Genomic DNA, 18510 nt, shown 5'->3' with positions numbered 1-18510 from the left:
ATCACTAAGTCATACAATAAAGGAATTGATTTTTTTTTTTCATTATTTTACTGTAGAAGTAACTCATTTAAATATTTCAATAACAAGTATTGCAAAACAGCTTTGGAATATCGAAAGCCCCCCCCCCCCTTTGTTACAATAATTATTAAAGCTCGAATTCTTTAATGTTTATTTGCAATTTTCCGTTTTTATATCTCCTGCAATTTATTTTATTTTTTTTTTCTTTCAGTGAAGGGGTGTTTACGTGTCCTGAGGATAACATGCCTCTCGACTACGCCAAAGTGAGTATATTTTTTTTTATCCTCCCAAAATTTATTTTTATTTATTAATCAGTCTTGTAAAGGATGTACACCCTGGAATCAATGATCTGCTTCAATGAGTGACATCACCAGAGAGATTATTGGTTCATTTATTGATGTTGCTTTTCGTGGTATATTTTCTGGGATTGGATTTCCTGACTTCGCTTTAATGAACTTTTTTTTTTTTTTATTCTTTTCTAAATGCTATGAGATGAAATGACCTTTGTCGCCATATTTTCCCTTTTTTTTTTTTTTTTTTTCTTCTTCTTTTAATGCAAATTCCACCCACGAAAGATTAGTATCGTGGCCGAGTTAAGGGTTAGACAGATGTTATCGTATTTGGGTTGGCTACTGGCGGGCGGAATGACGATCCGTGCGTGATCAGCTTGCACTGCTGATTGCAGGCCTGTTGAGTTGAGTTCCTTTTAGATGCGTTTCGCGAAATGCACCTCCAAGATTCGATTCGACTTCTCTGCTGCACGTGCTCATTACAGCTGTTCTATGGATGGACTAATTTTGCTAGAAATTTAGCGTTTACAGTCTGTATTAAAATTTGTAAGGCTGTTTTTTTTTTAATTTTGGTATCTAAAATCGGTTACAGTCTGAAAATTAGATCTAGGAATTTGTAGTCTGGAAAATAGGACTACTAAAAATGAGGAAAACAAAATTAATAACAAAAATAATGGAACAGATCAAGGGTTGAAAGTGTTAAAATGTTATATCTGTTGTGATTAACAAACAATAGATATAAATTAACTCAAGTATAGTGCAGCTTCTGAATTTTGAAAACGAATAAGTTGGAATGAAGATGCAAAAAAAAAAAAAAAAAAATATATAAAAGAAAGACATCGAAAAAAAAAAATCTTCAAAAACAGAAGTTGAATATTGTCAACATTATAATAAAGAAAAGCGAGATTCTTCAGATAGATTTATTAATGAAATCTGTCTGCAAAATATTAAAGAAGTTTAGAGTTCTTATTTATTAATAAAATATTTTCATAATTTCATAATCTTAAGATATTAAAAGAAAAGAAAAGAAAAATCGTAGCACATAAAGGCAATGATCGTATTTGATGCAAAAAGTAATAAATAAGTAAATAAATTTCAGAAAATCTCGAACTAATTAAAAGGAAACTAATAAATTGGTGGGATAATTATAAATGGCCACTTATCCCACCAATTTATTGTGACGTCACACAAGAATGCAAATGAGGCACGCACCTTTATCATTTTTCAGATCTTGTTCGAACTCATGCAATGGATGGCTTGAAAACTATCAGTGAATCCCAGCATGCATAGCGAAAGCAGACCAGGTCCGCCAATGTATCTTGTCTTATTATTATTATTATTTCTTTCAGTCTATATTCTCCGTCTTGTGACTCAATATGTGCTGATGGATAGTGTGGGGGTGGTTTGGATTTTCCACTTGTTATGCAAATGATATCTAATTGCAGGTTCCGCTTTTGTCCTGACTGCTCCCCCTGAGCCTAACCTTGGGTGGTTCTTTCACCACTGTTTCCGTCAAATAAAGGCCGTAACATTCCAGTGTTTTTATTCTGGATATCAGTTAATGAGATGGCAGACAAGGGGGTGCACGACGAACGCTCGTAATCAGCATTATATTTAGAACAAAATGATGACTTCCTGTTTGTTAGTGGCAATTCAGCGACTCGAGCCTGTAGGTTTCATTGGCTCCGTAATTAATCGCATCCTTGCAAGGAAGCACGTGGGAATCCAGGCAACAATAATTACTTCGGATCGGCCTCTGATAAACTAGACTTTTTTTTTTTTTTTTAAGGATTTTTCAAGTACTTAACCTCCTAGAAGCAAATCGTGGGAAAGTTCCTATTCTGATATTTGCTCGCTTCGGAAACAAAAAGTGATGATTTTTATCAGTGGATGGAAGGATCAGGTTTGGCATATCTGATACGAGAAAACCTTCCACCTCACAGATAACAATTTGTTATTCGCGCTTGCAATTAAATGTGGTTCCCCACGAGCATTGTTTCCCTCGTGGGAAGGCCCTCAACTCACTCCCTTCATAATCCGGTTTGTGTAATGTCGAATTGCTTAATGGGCCATTTAAGAGGACCAGGCTTAACTTCATCGTACGCAAGCCATTAGTTACAGCTAGTTTTTTTTTTTTTTTTTTTGCAAAGATAGTTTAGAAATTATTTGTGACTTGCTAGGACAAAATTTAAACTCACTTTTTAACCCGTTCGTTCCCCTAAATGTTACATTTAGGGAAACGAAGGAAATTAGGATGACAGCAAATTTATATTCAATGGAGCAATACCTTTTTATTACATTATGGTCCAAGAGAGCCTTAGAAGCGCTCCAATTCAAGACGCTATTTTTATATTTCTACTGTTGAACAGAAACTTTTTCAATTGCTAATTTTTTTTAGTCCTGAAATGCCAAGTTAATTCATTTTTTATGAGTTTTAATTTAGTTTTTTTAATAAATAAAATGAATTAGCTCACTCCTTTTATTCTCCAAGGCGTTTTAGCCATATCTAACTTTTGGAAATTGGGAGCAGCCAGACTCCACCTTTAGTTAATCACAGATAGCTGGTCCAAGACATCAGTGATTTTAATTGGCGTTTGGGGAAGGGAATAAATACGGTGGACAACGGCCGTTATCTCGTGGTCCCTAATATTATTGTCTGCAATCGTATGAGTTATACGATCATTTTTTTTTTTTTTTTTGAATTGCGGTACTCAAAACACGATATTAATAAAATGGTTTCATAACAATATGTAAAAATAGAAGCCATTATTAAAAACCATATAAGGCATATAAGCCATACACAATAAGCGATGTCCATGTGGCTTGAATATCACTTATTCTGTTAGGAGTTAAAATAGTGTAAGCTGGGAGGTTCACCAAAGTGAGTTGTAACCGCAGAGTTCATAATTTGAGTGTAAATAGCTTGCACCTCATGATCATCATAGACGAGACTCTTCTAAAAGGATGATCCACTTTAAATTCAACAGAGATGACGGTCTGAGAAGCAATCACTACAGGAGATGGTTGCAAGTTTATGCCGCCGGGTGGGGTGGGGGTGGGGGGTTAAAATTATGGACCCGAATATAGCCGATGGTGAGATTGTGTACCATGCTGAAGAGAATTAATTCCAACTGGATTGTTAACTGGTTTTTTTAAAGCTGATTTTACATGAAACGAAAGCCCCCCCTGCACGGGCATGGATAGAAATTTATGTCAATGGTGAAGAGTGTCAGCAAATTCTCCTGAAAGACTGTGGAGTGGTGGAGTCTGAAAGCCTCGTTGTCCCAAATGATCATTGCGTTACGTAATGGCATACAAGACATTCGCGAAACGACTCAAGTAAAAAAAAAAAAAAATCCTTTATGGGCTTCGTGACATTAATGCGAAGCAAATTGGTCGCTTTGGGATCGCGAAAGACGCATCGACCACGCTACAAACTAGAGAGCACATTAAAAGTCGGTCGAGCAAGCTAACTGAAGCGATTTGGACCACTAAATTAATTATCTTTCCTTTATTGCACCATAAGTAAATTTTCTTTAAATAAAAACAGAAAAAAAAAATCTTCTCCGCACTCTCTTTGTTTTCATATAATGGTCAGCTGAGATATGATTGCTTAGCACGGCGCCCTCTGCTTCGCATTCTGGAATACCCAGAAATCTTAGATAGCAAATGTTCTTATTGAGTGTCCAGAGATGTCACTGATGTGGCCCCCACGAGACTATCTGTGATTTATGGCAGCACGTGTAACATCAGTTCCCTCTACTAGCACGATAATGTCTGTCATTTGGCACTCTCCATTCTCTTCTGCTTCTGTATCAGGTTCCGTTCTTTGCTCACAGCTAGCTAGAACGCGAGCGAGGCAAATATCCAACTCACCTTTGTCTTGCGATAACAACCGAAGCTGGTAATGTGAGTTGGGAAGAAGCTTCTTTTGCTTTTATATGAGAATTTCATCGCTTGAAGTAAAATAAGCTCTTTTAAATCTAAATTTGATCGATTATATTACCGCAAACTAATTTACGGTGTAAAATTACCTAGTAAGAAAAAAAAAAAAAAAAAAAAACACTCCCAGAATGTGCTCAATTAATTTTTACAGATTAACAACGAAGTTGGGATTTTGCGTAATAGTGTATGACTATTTTAAAACTATTATTTATTACTTTCTTTTTATTAATGTATAAGCCTTCATAAAAACCCTATTTTACCGAATATAAAAAATCCTTATTACTTTTGATGTAGATTAATTTTTTTTTAAGTTATTAAGAAATATCACATTGTGAACTAGAAATTATAGTTGAGCTTGTACAGAACCACTATCACCTAGCAACTAGTGTTGCTCATGGCGCCCTCTTGCAGAAATCCACACATTTAATGTGTTTTGATAACTTTATCGCAAGTTATAGAAAACTCACAAAATCCATATAATGTATTTTTTCCCTCTCGGAGTCAATTTTCGAAAAGTTAACCGATTTATTCCCAGAGTTCCACTAGGGGTCGATTTTCTTTCTCATAAAAACCCTATTTTACAGAGTACCGAAAATCCTTATTACTTTCGATGTAGATTAATTTTTTTTGTTATTAAAAAACATGTAACATCAAAACAACGTAATGCATTATGAACTAGAAATTATAATTGAGCTTCACAGACCACTTTATCACCTAGCAACCAGTGTTGCTCATGGCGCCCTCTTGCAGAAATCCACACACTTAATGTGTTTTGATAACTTTATCGCAAGTCATAGAAAACTCCCAAAATCCATAATGTATTTTTTCCCCAACGGAGCCAATTTTCGAAAAGTTAACCGATTTATTCCCAGAGTTCCACTAGGGGTCGCTTTTCTTTGTTTTTGCTGTAAATGAAAGTTGAAGTGGTGGTGTGGATTTACGGAAAACTATAAATGTTCCCAAAAGATTTATCCAGGGATCAGAGAAGCCTCTCACAGTGCTATTGCTCACATTGAGCCGATATTGGGAACCTGATAGATCAAAGTTTACGTTGTACAATGGCCAGCACTGTTGATAGTGATAACTGTTAATAATGTCTAATTCTCTTTCGGTCCTGTTGATCTATTCGGTGAGGAATGATACTGATTGTGTTTAGAACAATTTTGTATCGTATATAATATAGAAAATTAGGCATAAATTAAAACAATACGTAATCAGTATAAATAAGTACATAATTGGGCTAATAAGACAGTTACAACAGAGCTTAACTGACTACATAAGAACTTCTACCCTGTTATTTTAGGCTATCTTTATCACATATATGAGTTATACTAGCTGTTATCTGCCTCAATAAACTGACTCAAATGACATAACGATTGCTTGATTTATACTATTGCATTATATTACTTCTCGTTTTATATGAAAACATTGACTTTATCAAGACATTTCTTCTCTTCCACGCCTTTACCCTGGTGGGGTACGTCTTTTATCAAGCCATTGTCCTCGCTAGACAATGGAGTGGTAAAAGACTGGTTGCGGAGTAAATACTGTAGTGTTCACTCGCCTGGAAACCGTTATTTATGGGGATAGGGGTAGATAGCCATGAAAGTTTGTTTATTTGGGTTGCGCAAAGTTTGTCAACAGAGAGAGAGTGCGGTCCAGTGTCTGAATGCATCTTTGAAGTTTACAGCCGAGCAGGGAATGTATGCGTACGGAAGCGAATGGATGAAAGAGCAGGACACTGAGACAGTCCATCTATTTCGATGTTTAAAGATTCATCTGTTTTGTGATCACAGTCCTCCTCCTGTTTGAGAAGAGGGAGGAAAGTTGATTACGATATCAAAGATCTAACTAGATCAGACCCCTTTAGGATGTCAAAAACAACTATGGAGATTTTGGAAACGTGTCTAACGTAAGTTGGACGATTTATTTTGAATCGATAGGTAGGAAATTTCGTATTGATGATTGTTAATTAGGTTAGGTTTGGTGTCAAAATGATTATCATATGACCATCACTGAAGGACTTGCCTTCTTTCTGTTACTAATTTTTTTTGAGGAGAGCGTGGGGCGGAGAATAAATGACTGTAAGCAGGCTGGTGAAAAAAAGAAAGAGAAGTTTTGAAAGCACGACATTTCCGATTTCTACCTGCATCAAATCGATCTCGGTTGCGTATTAGTTTTATGCTAGCACAAATATTTGCACGTCAAGTATTCTCTTTCCTGGATGGTGTTAGATGGACTATTTAAACGAAATACTCTTTGCAATGGGAAGAATTCGCTCTGTCCTTACTGGCCTTGAGTTAAAAGATCTGGCTCGCTAATAACGAACCACCTTTTGCTTGAGATAATTCTCACGGAACAAATATCCGCACTGATTATTAGTGGAGGGGGAATGGGGGGATTCTCTTTGACAAGCAAGGAAACTCGGAAGAGTTCTCTCGAGTCTGATTGCTGTAGGGGGCCCTCCTGATTTTGGATAATCTGCATATAACAAGGTAGTTGGCATTCAATTATATTAAATAAATGGCAAAAGCAGATAGTGAAAATAAGAATGGCCAAAAAAAAATGCATTAATCTTGTTACACGAGCGGGATATCAAAAATGATTTGTACAAAGTTGAATTAATTTTTGCTTTTGTTAATATATATAGCGAATACTGTTTTGGCACACACGTGCCAATAATAGCACCAAACGTACCTAATTGTTCTTGAAATATCACAGCAGTTCGACTGAATTTATTCAAGTTATGAGACGCGATGGACGAAGGTATCTTTTCCTCGTAGATCAGTACACAGTTGTAATATTTTAAATATACATCGAAGGAAAAGTTATTTATTTTACATTCGAACAAGTTTTGTTTCCAGGTTTTCTATCTAAAGTTGAATATACAGATAACCCTCGTATAACGCGGATGCGTTATACGAGGGTTACCTGTATATTCAAAATTAGGTTCCATAGAAATGCCGCGTTATATAAATCGCGTTATGCGAGACTCACATCACATAGAAAAAGTAGGGTTATGTTCCGAAATCGGTTTTTTTTTTTTAAAAAAAAAATTATATAAACAACAATGACATATCCAACAAAAAAATATTTTTATTTAATTTTGGTAATTCATGTAAGTTAAGAAAACATAAACTATAACACAAATACATAGTATTAAAATTATCAAAAAAATTATAAATTGTACGTAAACCTTCATTGCATATAATGCATAAATGTTTTAGGCAGAATAAAACAAAGTGTATTTTTAATCGTCATCACTCTCTTAAAAACTAACATTTCGTAGATGTTCTTTATTTACGAGTGGCCGGACGTCGTTCGTCATCACTTGAAATCTCTTGCACATCATTTCTATAATTCTCATTGCATACTTCGGCTGGTTTAGTTATCAAGAAGTCAATAATAAGACCTTGATTACCACTATGCTGCAATTTTTTGTTAAGTTCATAATACGGAGCTAAACAAATATCCAATTGCCTCGTTAATTTTCCGGAGCGCTCCATTGAGAGATCATTATCCATAAAACATATTTCTTGCCAACCCTTCTGCTAATTTCTTTAAACTGAATTCTTTAACGGATTCATCAGAATCTTCGGCAGACCTTTCCACGCCATCTATTAATTGTACCAGTTCCTCCTCATTTAAATCCATTTCCCCATCAATTAATTTACTAATTTCGTTTTCAACTATAAAGGGTATTTCCCCTAAAATAAATTCTCTATTTATAACCACATCCGAGATACGGGCAGAGACAAAATTAACGAAGATAAAATTTGATTTTTAAGTCGCACGTTGAAAAAAATATATGAAAATATAAAGGGTTACTACAGTTTGTAGACCGTCTTATATCGAAACCGCGTTATACGAGGGTTACCTGTACTTGAAACTAATACTTTTTGATACCAATTTCCATTTTTCTGTCTTTGAAGAGTCCACAGGTTTGGTTGTATTTTTAAATTACTTTTTTTAAACCCTCAAGTCATACAAACAAAGAAATCCCCCTGAGTAGCGAGGGAATTGTTTGGGGTTTTGTACCTATGTGCTTGTTATTCGACAAAAAACCATTTATTTTTACGGCCTTGTTTCTTTACTTTCTCGTGTGTCCCCAGTATTCTGTAAACAGCTGCACTGCTATCTAAAACGAATTATTGATCCACATTCTACTCCGCGGACTTTATGGTTGTTCAAATGAAAAATGAACAAGTTGGAAATAATGTATAAGACCTTTATTTATTTACGAGTGCAATACCGGTTTACCCTTAGAGACGCGACGACTCCCATTCTGGAGTTTACGACATGATACCTCATTTGTAGAATGACTACGCTTTGCACAGATACTGGTGTTGATGGGTTCTTATACTGTTGTGTGGGGGCGCAACGATCACTTAGTCAATTACCAATATATGAGTGTTATCCCCATTTCATGTGAACCTCTATAAACGCAAGATAGCTAACTAATCGATTCCCCTCGAATTTACAGACGTACAACATTAGATTGTAGGCCACCCACTGTCCAAAATGTTTCATATATCAAAATAATTATAATATAATAATATATCAAAATAATTAGCGGATATTTTGTTTTTTTTTGTAAATTATAAAGTTTTAAAAATAATTGACAAATGCAACACATTTATTTTAAAATGTTTTTAATGTACAATAGTGTAGAACACGCGACTGCGTACAAAATCATATTAAGACTTGTCGAAACGTGTCTTAGCCGTATTAGCATGTGGGGGGGGGGTATAAAAGCGTGGTTTGTTGCGCTCACTTCCACAGTGCATAATTATCACTTCAATTGTAAACTTTTGTCACCTACCACCCATTATTTTGTTAAAAATGGTAGAGCAACATGATATCCCGGAATATCCATGGCTTGGAGAGCCATTGGTAGATTAGAAGCTGGACAAACTCAGCAAGTTATCGCTCAAGCGGGTCGTGTATCTCAAAGCGTAATTTCCCGACTTTGGAATCGCTTTCTGGAGACGAGAAATGTTTGCCGAAGACAAGGTCAAGGTCGCCCATCATCATCAACAACTCCAAGAGACGGTCAGTATTTGTCATTACTAGCCAGATGAAATCGAACAAACACTTAACGCAACACAACTTCGAAGCGAACTTGCCGCAGCATCGGGGAGGCTGGTATCGACACAGACCGTACGAAATCGTCTTCATGCCATAGGTGTATATGCTCGAAGACGAATGGTTTGCATTCCACTTACTTCAAATCACAAAAGAGTCCGAAGAATTTGGGCACAGGAAACATCGCGATTGGACAAATGAGGATTGGGCTCGTGTACTTTTTAGTGACGAGCCCAGGTTCAGTCTGCAACCAGATAGCCGACCTATCTTGATATGGCGTGAAAGTGGAACAAGAAATAATCCACAGTTTGTACATGAAAGACTCCAACATCAAGGTGGGAGTTTCGGGAGATGGTATGGGCTGGAATAAGTATAGGTGGCGATGCTGATCTGTATTTTATCAGAAACGGTTCTTAACAGCCCAAAGGTGAGATTTTGGAACCTGTAGTTCGTCCACATGTTGCTGCAATTGGCCAAGAATTCATTTTCATGACAATGCTCGTTTACACCGTGCAAATTTGGTACAAGAGTGGTTTGAGAAAGAAGGTATTGAACGAATGGACTGGCTTGCCTGTTCACTGGATTGTAATCCAATCGAACATGCCTGGGATGCTTTAGGTAGGAGCATTTCTGCTCGACTGGTGCCACCACGATCGCTTCAAAGAGCTCGAAATTGCTCTCACAGAAGAGTGGGGAAATATCCCACAAGAACTGTTTGATCATCTTATCCAGTCCATGCAATCAAGATGTACGGCTGTTCTGGCTATTAATGGAGACGAACCATACGCCCTCTTAAAAATTAATAAAAGCGTTTTTGGTTATTCTCGTTAAAATTATTTCACTCTAAAATGTATAATTTGTTAAATTTGTAATAAATATCGATTATTTAAGCAATATCTCATCAATTACACCCTATCCACAAGTAAGAAATATTTATTCGTGTATAAAGTACCCAATAGTTAGAATTATTTGCAGAAATGTATAATTATCCGACAGAAACTAAAATATTCTCTTAATTGTTTTGAGCAGTGTATATAAAGCGTTCTTAGTAATTTGCCTGCGAAAATACAAATAGGGATTAGTTTTCTAGAAATGAGGGGTGGAGCACAGCTGCAATGTGACGGATGTGGCGAGTTAAGTGAGCGGACTGGGAAATGGAAGATGCAGCTGCCACAACTTACAAAATGACGAAAGATCACAGCTGTATTTGAGACGTTGCATCTTCCACTGAACTGTGCCATTCCTGTGTTTAATTAAACCTATATTTTTGTTATCTTAATAGCGTGTTTCAGTCTGTTATCTGACTCGCTATCAGACAGCCGGTATATTCTTTTAATAAAAAACGAACGATTTTAAAAATCGACCTCCGCTGTAATTTATTTGGTTTCTGACAAATATTTATCTTTGGAGATAACGAGTGTTAAAAACTCAGTTTATCCAATTCAAAGTCTCAATTTAAAAAAAGAAAAAAAAAACTAGATATCTCTAAGTAAAGATTTACATTTTTTTTTTTTTTTTTTCCTGATTAGTAATTGAAGCCCCTGTAATGAAAGCTTTTACACCTCGCACATTACTGTCACCTACATAAACACGCACGTGAGCGGTTTTGTGTGACGCGAAAAAATCTCTTGCTGAGTTAATCGGTTCATTGAAGATTATGTATTGAGCGAGCCCGCACGTAGCATATCCCCTGCGGAGACTACTTTACTCACTACGAATAAAAAAATGGTCGAGTTTAAAAAAAACTCCAAAAAAAAAAAAAACTCCAAAAAAAAAAAAAAAAAAAAACCCGGAGTAACACAGGAAGTTTAGTAGGGGTAGCATGAATGAAGGGACTTGTCATGAAAGAAGAGAGTCTTAGGGCCTTTACAGCGTGTGATCTCCGTTTGAAAAACAGTTCAAAGTGCACGCGAGGGAAATATGAAGGTGTGCAACTCCAATGGATTTGGCACACACATTCCTTATGGTCTTTCTTAGCATCATTCCAAAGAGGTATTTCTGACTCCCCCCCCCGTCTTTCTTTCTTTCTTATATGTTTCTTCAGAGGCGCAATGTGGAATCTTCTTTGGAGATACTAGCTTTCTTTCTTTTTTTTTTTTTTTTTTAATGCAGGAACCAACGTAAATGGCTCCCTAAGGAACATTAGGGTTAAAATACGGTATATAAAAATTACATTCAAGACAGACGCAATATGTTTAAATTGGTAAGGTTCTTAATGAGTTAATTTAATTTTTTTTTTTTTTTGTTCATTCATTAATGTCTGATTAAATTTCCTTACGACTGTAAAAACTCTGTGATTTGATTCACTTTAGAAAAATAAATTTCCAAGCACACACACAAAATCACCAGTAGATCCATTTATCTTTATTATAACTACACAAATAAAAAAAAATAAATTTATCTGAAAAATTTAAATGAAGCCCTTCCCATATGAAAACACAAAATCTCTTTATATAATAACCAACTTTCGTTTGGTACATTGGTGATTGACCTCGTGCTTCTGAGTTTCCATAGCAACTGTTGATCACGTTTGTCAATACCAGGTGTCGCGGTAGACATTAATTTTAATTAATTTTAACTTCCAAATAACTTAAGTTTCCAACTTGATTTTGTTGGAAGAAACCTTTAATTAATTCTCAACAGGAATAATGAATGCTAATTATGATATTGTTGTCTTGGAATGTTGCATGCTGTTGTCATGGCTATTACATGAACTCCGTGATAATCAACCTTGGACTTTAGCCCCCATTACAGCCAATTTAATAATTGCAGTATTCAGCCATACTAAGTGATTAATTTGAAGCGACAATAGTAGAGACATTGAGGTATTCGCCAGTTTAAGTGTTAGCAGTTTCGCGATATTTTTTACTATTATCTAGTGGCATATTGTAAACGCTATTCTCGAAGCATAATTCGCGTGGTTACCGCAACTAACATCAATGAAACAATTATGAATAAACTTGGAGTTTTTTTTTGTATCGACGTTGTCGCCGATGGCTTTGCGTCGAGCATAAATTTCGTAATATTGAGTTTCATCCCTATATTATGAATAAACATTCTGTGCATATGAAGGGCATGCGACGGCCTTTAAAAGGCACTTTTTTTTAATGCAAATTGGCTCAGATTACGTGCTAATTACTCCATCTATAATAGCAGTTCACACACACACAAGTTGTTTGGCTTTAATTCTAATTTTTTTTTTTTTTTTTTTTTTAAGGAAAGGCCTGCTCGGAATAAAAATCGAGTCTCGCCACATTAAAAGCGGATAAAATAGCACTTTAATAAAATCTAAAATCAACGGAAGGAAGACATTGGAGACGGATTGCTAACAGGACACCCTTTCTTTTCTTCTTTTTTTTTTTTTTAATGGAAATAATGAAAGCCAATATTTATATCATTGTGCAATGCCGGTTACTCTCATTGCCATATTAATGCTGACTGCCTTAACCAGGAGGACGGAAAAAAAAACTGTTTTTTGGGGGGTAGGGGGCAGCAGCACTCGTATAGTAAGTGCACTTCCTTACTTTCAGATACAAGGCTACTTAAGACGACAGAACACTTAATATATATCTTGGCCCGAAGATAGCCCATATGTCAACCCACGCTGAGATCGTGTGGTTTAATGGGAAAGCTGGTACTCGCATAAACATTGTGCAACTAATAGAAACGTGTTTGGTCCTTTAAGCGATCTCGACTAATCCTACAATCACTGCAATGTGTAATTTGTTGCGCTTTTTCTATAGGCGAGTGACTGCACCAGCTAACACAAAATCCTAGTCTGAGGAGGGCTTCCCTCCATGATTTAACTGTTCTTATACAAGTATTAATGCGAATGAACCAAAACTCTTTGTAGATCAGTCTTACGTTAATCCAGTGGATTATATACAGTAGTCTCCAATTGCTGGGCAATGGAATTCATCTACCATCAGAGACATTCACAAACATCCATGTCCAAAACGAGATTCGAGTCCACAACTTAGTGCGTGGAGGATGGGAACACCGTCCAATTGGCCAGCCAAGTCGATAAAGCCCGTTTAGTTTCTGAGCTTGAACTCATGTTTTATTTTATTTTTTTTTTTAATTCTCCCACGAGAAAGAGAAAATTAGTCAGTGACCGCAAAGTGCGTTTTTAAATGCTATAATTAGTTTCGTATAAAAGCTATAATTAGTTCTGTGTGAAAAAACGATGCAGTTATTAAATATCCACCAAGCAGTGTGTGTGTGTGTAAAAGGCGGCTGTACCACTCAGGATCGAGGATGGGTGGGTCGAGATTTCAGTCCCCCCCTTCAAGATGTGATGCAGATTATCCAGTTACACTAAAGGAAGCCACAATATTAAGTTACGACCTTCCTTCCGAGACTGTGGCTCCATTTCTCTTATAAACTGTGGTCCATCGCTATTTTGACATGACCTTCTGTTCCGTACGATAACCTCTTCTTGTTGATTAAGCTCCTCCGTCGTCATCTGAGTTTTCTGATCGCGGGCCCTCGCTCGCTTTTTTTTTGCTCTTATCCGAGCAAGACGTGAAAAATTGCCCGCAGCACGTGCACCTATCTTCGTAACAAGGGTAACGACGACCCCCTGGTGTTGACCATGGCTGTTTAATAGTGACCCTTGTTTTAAGGGGGCTGACAAACCGGAAACAGCCAACTCGCGGGTTTTCGGTTAGTTCCCAAGCCCTCTGACCTTGCCACTGGGATTACGGGGTCATTTTGGGACTGTTACCGACTTTATTCTTATAAATTCCCCCACCCCCCCTTCGAACTCACTGTCATCCCCTCCCCACACACCAAGTGAGACGGAGCAAAAAAAAAAAAATGTGCGCGCGGGGGAAGGATAACCAAGTAGAGACGCTTCGCTTTCGTTTCAACACAGAACTGCTTGCACGTGACGAGGAGGGTCGCCACACGCGTGGGATGTTTGCAGCAGCATATGGGGGAGCATCACCGTTTACTGGAAAAGTTCAGAGCGCTCTTGGGAGCGGTTCCGATATCAATGATGCAGTCCTTAAACGTCCCGTTTACTTCCTAAAACATCTCTTTGGTTGACCCCTTCCGATGTGGTTTTTTCACTCCCTCGAGTCCTCGTAGAAGCCGAATAAGCTTCTAGTCGAGTAATAATGATGAGCACATAACGCTAGCAATATCTGCCAATAGTGAGTGAACGTTGTAATTAGTTCTTTTGACGTTCTGAATTGGCCTTTGGACTGCGAAAGATAAAGGAACAAACTTTAGCGATAAAGTGACCTTTGGTTGTGCTCTTCTCGAAGGCACCAGAAAAGTGTGTGTTCGAAATGGAAGCGGGTGCAGAATTTCATTGGAGACGACATTCTGGTTGTCGGGAAGACTGCGGATCTAGTAGAAGATTGGACAAGGTAATGACCTCTCTCGATTTTGTATCTGCTTGTAATGAGTCGGGTTTTAGAGTTGAATGCGTACTTTGCTATCAGTTACTTAACAGCTATGGTTTGATGTAGGCGTGAAATTAATGAATTAAAATTAAATAGCGCTTTGGAATCAAATTCGGATCTTCTCAAATGGCAATGCATGTAGGGGGTTGAAGATGTCTCCGTAAAGGCAAATACGAAACCTTTTTTTATTCTCTAAATACCTCAAGGTTACCAAGTCGAAGTTTTCGTGTTTTAAATAATATTTAAAAAGATATTAAATTACTTGAAATAAGTTTAGTAAAACTGATAATTTACTGTCCAATTTTTATTATGAGTAGTCCAGGATTGGCTTCCCATCTTAAATTAGTCTTAAAGACTATGATTATCCTTCAATTCCGACTTAATAGCGGCTTCGAGAAGAAAAAAAAAAAAAAATCCCATAGTCCGCGAAAACGCCATTTGCGACTCTCACAGATTTCTTTGCGACACAGAAAAACAAAATTCCCAAAATGAATTGTTATAGCGGAAGCGGGGTCCTTCTAGTATGCGTGCCAACACGCTATACGAACATTATCTCACTTGAACCCACTGTCATGTGACAACTTCATGGCTGGACGAAGTTCTTTTGTTTTCTCTTAATTGATCGGAGGGTTCCCTTTTTGCCTCCTTTAAACTCTTCCAAAGAAGTGGCTGACACTGAAAGTATTGCGAAGAGCTTTCCCAGGGATTGGTCTAAGACTTCATTGTTTCTGCTAGGGCGACTCGCTTCATATATCTTCTGTGCGTTTTTTTTTTTTTTTATGAACAACAACAACAAAGATTTTTCGTTTTATCCGACTTCCTTTCTTCCTCGAAAAATGAGAAAACTGATGATTAGTTGCAGACTTAAAATGCTGCGTTAAGGGGGAGGGGAGGCGGCTATAAGACTTATTTACTGGAACATCCTGTCCGTATAATTCACTCCAACCAGCCTAGTTCTTCAGACCCACATGCGGAGACTAATTTTAGCATTTCCACGCGGTGAATGGATTTGGCTGAAATCAGCATATTAAACCCCCGCGTTAATAGTTGTGTGGAGGATTTTTTTTTTTGGGGGGGGGGGTTATAAGGTATTTTGCGCGTTTTTAGTCGATCTTTTGTTTTAATCGGTAGGACCCTTTATATAACTGGAAAGATCCGATTCACATTGCATCGAAAACTTTTGCACCTTTATTTTATTTATTTTTTTTTTACGGGGTTTTATTTACCCAATGAGTTAGTAGCAAATTCCATATTTCCCTAGCTTGGATTTCATCCTGCAAATCGATTAGGGCAAAAAAAAAAAAAAAAAAAAAAAAAAAAAAAATCCACATAATAACCTTAGGGTCATCGTCGCTTGTTGGAATATATGCACCGTTAAAAACACAACATGGGGATTCTCATACGTACTGTTAATTTGTTCTTTGGTTTGGTACTATTTTTTTTTTTTTTTTAAATGTATTCGTTAGAAGCTGTTCTAATCCGTATTTTATGTTGACATGCTTTTAATCTAAAAAAAAAAATTAATTTGTATGAAGGACCACTTCATTTATGTCCTTTACCTGCTTATGAATACAAATTATGACAGTATTCACACGTTTATCAAAATGTCGTGTATCTAAACAGTTTTTGGATCAACTGACATGGCTTCTGCTTGTAAGCAAACAGAATGAATAAATTTAAATGAGCAGTTGTTGGGAACTGGAGGTCGAAACAGCTGGTCACTGATTCAACGCTTTTCAACATGCACGTAAACCAATCCAAAATAAGCTGCAAATTGGAAGCGGGAATTTCCTCTAAAAGAAGTGACACGCAACAAAAAAAGTACCTTCTGTTGTAAAGGTTTATTCACTGCCTATTTATTACACGCAGCTTGCCTTTTTTCAGACACGAACTTCGCGTGTCTGTTTGTGCGCTAACAGCCAGCTGCAACATCGCGAATTCTTTAAATATTCTGCCTAATAGGTTGGGTATTTCCACCACTGCATTTCTGGACCGAGCTCAGTTCAGCCCCAATATCAATATTTAGTCGCCTATTTCGCTAACAATCTTTCTATAATTTCCTTACAATATTTGCATCTTTGAAAGAAATAGTTTTTTTGTTTTCCTGTTTTGGAATTTTCGCATCTCCGCCTCCCTCCCATCACCCACATACCATCGAACAGCAAGTGCAGCTTATATTAACACGAAAGATAATTTTAAGACATTTCTCATTAAACTCGGATCTTTAAGAAAATGCTCTTTCCTCCAGTTTCTCGATTAACGACTACCTAGTTATAATTAGGCGCGATTTATCTTGCTAAATACCATTAGTAAAAGTTCATTTAAATATTCGCGATGACATCGACTCGGTATTTTTCACGGTTTCTGTTAGCAATGCTGCGTCACGCTAATGTTATTCAAATATGTGCGAGTAATCGTTCCTGGCGATGTGTGGAACGTAGGTCATTAAATGTCTGCCCCCCCCCCCCCCCCCCAACACCTCCACGCCTTCTCCGTGTGGTGGTGGTATTAAGCCTAATTTTATCTTCACTAACTGGTACAGCGGCGAAAAGTTAAGTGACCCTACGTAGACGACTGTACATATCTTTCGAGTTACCCCCCCCCCCCCCCCGAAAATAATTGGAGTTGACCGTAATGTTTTCAGAGTTAAAAATCTTGTTACTGATTCTCTTAATAATGTCACAGGTGAAACATTTGCTTTAATTAAAGTGATTGATGACTCTCATTTTGTGAAAGGTATTCTCAGGACTGTACAGTCGACTAAGATTTTGTATTTAGTTTTTATTATTATTTATATTATAAACTACGAGGGTGTTCTGGAAAGTTCTCGGCCTAACAATGATAAAAACGAATTTATAATTTCAAAATTATCTTTATTTTTTAACATAATCTCTGCTGTATGCTAGCACGCACCCATCTTGCGCAAAGCTTTTTCATTTGCAATTCTTCATGCAAAATATATCCTACACATTCTTTTGAAATGCGTATAGTCTCAGCAATTTCACGCACTTTGACTCACCGGTCATCCAATACTATGTCGTGCACTTGATCAATGATTTCTGGTGTTGTTACACTTTTTTGGACGTCCTTCACGCGGATCATCTTCAAGGGTGGTACGGCCACGTTTTTAAACTCGGCAGCCTATTTCTTAAACATCGAAAAAGAAGGAGAAGAGTGTCCATAAACTTTTATGAACTTCGAATGAATTTCTTTTGGCGTTAATCCTTCTTTTACAAAGAATTTTATAATCTTAATACTCAATTTTATCCATTTCAAGGGATACAGACGACACTTTTGCTTCAGACAGCTGTATAAAATAAACTACTGGATAGAATGACTTGCAATTTCACATGGATGCTTACGACAGATGTACCAACTTAGGGGGGAAAAAAATCTTGCCGATAGTGTGCCATCTACGGTCGAGGCCTAGAACGTTTCAGACCACCCTCGTACTTTAGTTTGTCGTTCATCTAAGACTGTGACGTTAAGTTTCCATGACAACATTGGGTTATTCTCGCTTGCGATAATCTGCTCATATTTACCTTGGTATAAAATTTAAAAATTTTTTCTTCAATTAAAAAAAAAAAAATAGAAATTGTCCAAATATAAAGTAACCAGTGATGTTTGCACTATCGCAACAAGTGATTTGTAGGTGTCAGTTCAAAACTGGTATTTAAATACGAGAATCCCCGTCTCCTTTCAGAAAAATAATACGAACGTGAAGTTTGTTAGTGTTAATTCTTAAAATTTATTAATATAAA

At 36.9% G+C, this 18510-nt stretch overlaps 1 protein-coding gene across 3 annotated transcripts in view; it reads left to right on the top strand.

The window, feature by feature from the left end:
- Traf4 (TNF receptor associated factor 4) overlaps positions 1 to 18510 on the top strand; it is a 203036-nt gene that overhangs the window by 138029 nt on the left and 46497 nt on the right. For 2 of the 3 annotated variants that reach the window (XM_090409828.1, XM_090409826.1), the window contains exon 2: positions 230 to 281. In XM_090409828.1, coding sequence (XP_090265954.1) covers positions 230 to 281 — 52 coding nt within the window. Of the gene's footprint in view, positions 1 to 229; positions 282 to 14593; positions 14714 to 18510 lie in introns of those variants that run through there. The other variant, XM_090409827.1, reaches the window with a different exon arrangement.

Source organism: Typopeltis vanoorti, chromosome 20, assembly GCF_054136105.1.
Source record: "Typopeltis vanoorti isolate ZY-2024b chromosome 20, IOZ_Tvanoo_1.0, whole genome shotgun sequence".
NCBI lineage: Eukaryota > Metazoa > Arthropoda > Arachnida > Uropygi > Thelyphonidae > Typopeltis > Typopeltis vanoorti.
The sequence above is the reverse complement of the archived record's forward strand: the minus strand, read 5'-3'. Positions and strand labels throughout refer to the sequence as shown.